At 42.7% G+C, this 6236-nt stretch overlaps 1 protein-coding gene across 2 annotated transcripts; it reads left to right on the top strand.

Moving 5' to 3' along the window:
- Positions 1-487: 487 nt before the first annotated feature.
- Positions 488-6236, top strand: LOC131439370 (dosage compensation regulator). 2 transcript variants are annotated; one of them, XM_058610294.1, is made up of 6 exons: positions 488-1002; positions 1066-1585; positions 2732-2905; positions 2975-4512; positions 4590-5086; positions 5144-6236. In XM_058610294.1, the coding sequence occupies exons 1-6, from the start codon at positions 918-920 to the stop codon at positions 6080-6082; spliced, it is 3753 nt and encodes a 1250-aa protein (XP_058466277.1). In that variant the 5' UTR covers positions 488-917; the 3' UTR covers positions 6083-6236. The 2 variants fall into 2 exon arrangements, with proteins under 2 accessions (XP_058466277.1, XP_058466278.1); XM_058610295.1 differs by lacking the exon at positions 488-1002 and adding an exon at positions 2019-2102 and having other exon boundaries at positions 1447-1585.

Raw genomic sequence — 6236 nt, 5'->3', positions numbered from 1 at the left:
ATTAAAGGTCATAAGTTGTCATATGTCTTTTGTGAAATACCATCTGCGTACGATTCATGAGACACATCCAATGAATATAAATTATGTAACGAGTTAGGTTCCATCGGACTTCAATATACATTATATAGAATATTCTTATAACTTTCATTATGGTAACGTCTATTTAGATTTAACGTACACTTTAAATAAAGATTATAAGTTTTCATATAACCTCTATAAATTATATTCTGCATACGATTCATATGACAAATCTAATGAATATAAGTAAGATTTTCATTTCAGTGTGGCATCTCTGGGCAGAACATTGGGCTCTCTGACAGCTCACTTACAACCACAAATGCAAATTAGAATGGTTTGTTTTCATCAGGAAACGAATGCATTAAACATAATTCAGACGATCAATCTACTTCGGTCGACGTTCAGATTAATTTATTATTTTTTTTAGCCGAATATTGTTCGCGTATCCGACGTTAAAAAGTTCCGTGAACTTGACGTAGTGTCCTTTGATATGAATTGCTTACAATTAATGTTGTTGTTCCGTAATCGTTCCATTCAGGTGATAGTCGCTTGATGCTGCGTGTGAATCGCTTTTACATATTGTTTTGTTTTCATCATGAAACGTGTTGGCCACCCATTTTTCAGTAGGGCCACCGTTCATTTTTCACCGGGCATAGAAACCTCAACTCCGCCATTACGAATTAGTAGCTTCTTTCGTGTGCTGGTCGAGTGGTGCAGGTGTGGAATATTTGATATTTCTGGTGAAAAGTCAATTTTGAAGTGAAGCAAAATTTACAATAATTGAGCAAAGAGTTTATTGACAGTTTTAAGTTGAATTGCTTTTGGAAAAAAGCCAGTATAATACCGAACTAGTTCAATAGGGAAATCGATTTTTCTCGAAACCGGCTATCACCCTCAACATGGCGGCTAAAGACATTAAATCGTTTTTCTACGAATGGTGTCAGAAAAATAATACGAATCCTGCGTTTGAGTGTCGGCCAACCGGTAAGTCGAATTGATTAACAATGTAATGTGCAAGAATGAATAGGGAATTTTGAATTTTTGTAGGACCCAAGCAACGGCAACGTTTCCTGTGTGAAGTTCGTGTTCCATCAGAATCGTATGTGGGAGCTGGAAATTCGACCAACAAAAAGGATGCGGAGCGTAACGCTGCCAAAGATTTTATCAACTACCTTGTTCGAGTTGGCAAAGTCGCTGCCTCTGATGTTCCTGCCGATACATGCAATGAAGCAGCTGTTAGCGGTTCTGGTAACGGAGCGCCCTCTTCCGGCGGTCCGCCTTCATTGTTGAGCATCAACCCAGCTGTGTTCCAAGGAGGACTTGGACCATCCGATCTTGGTCAGGCTTATCGTCCTTACGTCAGGGAGAATAACGAGTATATTCCCTCGAAGGAAGAATTGGCCGAACAGGAAGCTAACATGGAGTCTGCCGAAGCGTTGGACGTGAATGCTTCCATTCACGGCAACTGGACTATCGAGAATGCCAAGGCCAAATTGAACCATTGGTTACAACTGAACAAGTTAAGTCCGGAGTATAAGTATACTGCCGTCGGACCTGATCACGCTAGGTAAGTGTATTTATTCCTTTGTTGACACGGTAATTGTGGCTAGACAAATTTCTCATTATTTCTGTGTGTTTGAAATTTTGAGAAATGAACTGTTCCCTATTTCTTTTATGTGTAAAAATTTTACTGTTCTCATTGGAGAACTCGTAGAATTTTCCAATTCTTGGTTCTTGGTTCAATTGTTGGAATTCTCACGAGTGCAGCTGTGAAAGCAACAATCCAATTGCATCACCCGGAAGAGATTGTGTCAAATGGTTCGGTCTGTCAATTAGTAAACAAAAACATTTGTTTAATATCGTGAGGAATATTCTTTTTCGCTAGGATATTTCTGTATCGATTTTAAACTTATTCTAGCTTTCCACTATACGAGTTGCATTGAATGTTTGAAAGGCAATCATTTGAAACGATCTCTTCTTTTTCCGGGTGGGTGGTAAAGGATGTCTATTCGGAGTGGAGATGCATTTTTGAAAGCTGCACTCGTGAGGAGCCGCTGAACACTTTATTCGTGCGAGTTGTAGTGGTAAGTAGATGAAATCGGCATTCCTTTTTTTAAGTTGTAAACGTGTGAGGAGGTTAGATTAAGAATAATGTTGAAATAAATAAATCGTTGAAGGTCGTTAAAATATTAAAAAGATTTTTTAGTATATTGCGAACTGCTCTCACGTGAATGTTTCAATGACATAAAATGTTTTTATGTTAATCGAATCTAATCTCAAGCTTTGTCTGAATTATATATATTTTTTATCTAAATCCTATTGCTTTTTATCAAGATGGTTGAAATTTCCTGTTGAAAATACAAAAGAAAAATATAACAAATAACGTGATGTGCAGAAAGCTGACAAATATGCTTAGACATTGTATGGAAACTGTGGCCCTTATTACCGTTCTCACTTCCACTTTCACTTTACATACATATCACTTCACTTGATTTTACCTATTCCCAGTATAGTGAAACATTTTTTTTCCAACAAATCAAGCTCATGCAAGTAATTACTTTTTCTTCAAAGTGACTTCCGTAATTAGGACCTACATTCACTTCTTGATTTTCACAGTGAAGTGATACCGATAATAAGGGTCACAATCATTGCACTTGGGTTTCTACCGTGTAATAAGAACCTGTAACTTAAACAATTATTCTACCTTTTGCAGAAGTTTCATGGCCGAAATGAGTATCTTCGTGAAGCAGCTGCGCCGTTCTATCACCGGTCGTGAGTCCGGTTCGAACAAACAGTCGGCCAGCAAATCGTGCGCTTTGTCGCTAGTCCGTCAGTTGTTCCATTTGGGTGTAATCGAAGCCTACAGCGGCAATATAAAGTCAGCAAAGTGAGTATGCTTTTTCTGTCTTCATCGGAACCCAATCTAATAACTGTCGTCCATCATTCCGCTATACAGGGCTCAAGAACAACTAAAACCATTCCCGGTATGCATTTCACCGAAATTGGAGCAACGCATTGCGGAGTGCCTGCGAGATGTGGAAATCGAACCGGTGCAGATGCCCAACAATGCGGATAGTAGTGAACCAGTCAGTTTGATGCATCCCTCAGATGAGGTTCATCACAAGCCACAGTCCATCAATTTGAAACAACAGGCATCCGTTATTCCGTGGTCTCCACCACAGCCGAACTGGAATCCATGGATTGCTTGTAATATTGACGAGGGTTACTTGTCCACGGCAACACTAGAACAGCTGAGTAATGATTTGCTGACGGCTGCTCGGGAACGTATACAGCAGGATAAGGAACTGCAAGAGCGCATGCAGGAACGTCAGCAGCTACCGATCGCCAAGGTGCGCGGTCAAATCATGGAAGCGATCAATGAGAATTCAGTAGTACTCATTCGTGGTAATACTGGGTGCGGTAAAACCACACAAATTGCTCAGTTCATTCTAGAGGACTACATCAATTCCGGCCAGGGTGCCTACTGTAACGTCTGCGTTACACAGCCTCGGCGAATCAGTGCAATCAGTGTTTCGGAACGAATTGCCAACGAGCGATGTGAAAATCTGGGAGAAGCCGTCGGTTACTCGGTTCGTTTTGAGTCTGCTCTACCGAGACCGTACGGCTCTATCATGTTCTGTACCATTGGTGTTTTGCTGAGGAAGTTAGAAGCTGGTCTTCGTGGCGTATCTCACGTCATTGTGGACGAAATTCACGAACGCGATGTGAACAGCGATTTCATTTTGGTCGTTCTACGTGACATGCTGCATACTTACCCCGATCTGCGGGTAATTCTCATGTCTGCCACGATTGACACGACATTATTTTCGGAATATTTTGGAAATTGTCCCTGCATCGAAGTGGAAGGTAGAGCTTACCCTGTGGAGCAATTTTTCCTGGAAGATTGTGTACAAATGTTGAATTTTGTTCCTCCTGCCGATAGTAAGAAACGTAAGCGAGGTGGTAGGGATGATGAAGAGGAAGGTGGAGAAGATGCCACGGTTAAGATCACTGGCGAAGCGGATAATTCAAATCTCAACACAGTCATTGACGAACGTCGATATTCGATCCAGACGAAAAATGCGATGGCACGGCTGTCGGAGTCGGAGGTGTCATTTGAGTTGATTGAAAGTTTGCTCTCCTATATCGATGCGCAAAATGTTCCGGGCGCTGTGTTGGTATTCTTGCCCGGTTGGAATTTGATCTTCGCCTTGATGAAATACCTTCAGTCAAAGCCACAGTTCAGTGGCTCGAAGTGCATCATTCTACCGTTGCACTCGCAGCTCCCGAGAGAAGATCAGCGAAAAGTGTTTGCCCACTACGGCAACGTTCGGAAAGTCATCCTGGCGACCAACATCGCCGAAACGTCGATTACAATCGACGATATTGTCTATGTGATTGATATTTGCAAAGCCAGAATGAAATTGTTCACATCACATAACAACATGACAAGTTACGCTACTGTTTGGGCCGCCAGGACGAATTTGGAGCAGAGTAAGTCATTTGACTTGTAGATTTTGCATTCCATGTTCAAGTGAATCATTGTTTTCTTTCTATTTTCATTCATTCAGGAAAGGGTCGTGCGGGTCGTGTGCGACCGGGAAAATGTTTCACCTTATGTTCGCGTGCTCGGTTCGAGAAACTGGACGAACACATGACTCCGGAGATGTTCCGCACGCCACTGCATGAGCTGGCACTGAGCATTAAACTACTCCGGCTCGGATCGATAGGGCAGTTTTTGTCTAAAGCTATCGAACCTCCGCCACTAGATGCTGTCATTGAAGCTGAAGTAATGCTGAAGGAAATGAAATGTCTGAATGATGCTGAAGAGCTAACTCCATTCGGGAGGATTTTGGCACGTTTGCCGATTGAACCGAAACTGGGTAAAATGATGATTTTGAGTACCTTGTTCGGAGTTTGTGATCCCATTGCTACTCTTGCCGCTTACTCGGGAACGTTTTCCGAAATTTTCCAACTAGATATGGGGCAACGCCGTTTGATGACGCACCAAAAGGCTCTCAGCGGCAAAAGAAACTCGGACTACGTGGCATTGCTAACAGGTTACAGGGTGAGTATGCGAATTTCAAGTAGCATCGGCAATTTTTCATCCAAATTCCTTCTCCAGATGTGGAACGAGAAACGTCGTCGAAGCGAAGAAGCGGAGATCCAATTTTGCGAATGGAAGGGTCTGCAACTACCAACTCTTCGGGTTATTTCGGAAGCTAAGCGGCAGCTGTTGGAGTTGCTTTCCCAGTCAGGTTTTCCCGAGGAATCAATGATTGAGATGGGTTTCAATCCCGATGACGTCGACCCACGATTGGATATGGTTCTTTCGTTGCTCTGCGTCGGACTCTATCCGAACGTATGCGTCCACAAGGAGAAGCGTAAGGTGTTGACTACGGAATCGAAGGCTGCACTCATTCATAAGACTTCGGTGAATTGTTCAAACCTTCAGGTTACATTTTCGCATCCGTTCTTCGTGTTTGGAGAAAAAATTCGTACAAGAACCGTTGCCTGCAAAGCCATGTCCATGATTGCCCCAGTGCACTTGCTTCTGTTTGGTTGTAAGAAGGTAGAATGGGTTGACAATGTGGTTCGTGTTGACAATTGGTTGAACTTTGAAATGGATCCTCGTCAGGCGGCTTTGATTGTCACATTGCGCCCTGTGTTACAAGATCTACTTATAAGAGTTTCCGAAAATCCCGAAGATGTGAATCAGCTGGAAGACAAGTACCAGAATTTGCTCGACGTTGTTAAGGATTTGTGTGTGTTTGATGCTGGAGATTTTGAGATCAAACGTGAAACAGGATTATCACCGTTGGATCAGGCGCGCGCTAACTCAAAATTCCCAAGGACGGATAATAGTGGCGGCAGCGGCAACGGCGGAGGTGGTGGTGGAGGTTTTGGCGGCAACCGCTTCGGAGGTGGATCTCGAGGCGGCGGTTTTAACAACGGCGGTGGTTTCAACAACAGCGGTGGTGGTGGACGGGGTGGATATGGGGGAAATAGTGGTGGATATGGCGGTAGAGGCTTCGGTGGCAATCGCGGAGGACGACGTTGGTAAACTATGTAATCTCAACCAGTGACATAATTTTATTATCATTATCAATACGATAGCGGTAAACGCATAATTTATTGTAACCATAATTAATCTACAATTGCTGTATGTAGTACTTGACAGTATGAATTCCAAAATAAAATATGTCTAATTTGCTTGA

Source organism: Malaya genurostris, chromosome 3 (assembly GCF_030247185.1).
Source record: "Malaya genurostris strain Urasoe2022 chromosome 3, Malgen_1.1, whole genome shotgun sequence".
Lineage (NCBI taxonomy): Eukaryota > Metazoa > Arthropoda > Insecta > Diptera > Culicidae > Malaya > Malaya genurostris.
This window is presented reverse-complemented; position numbering and strand designations above follow the sequence as displayed.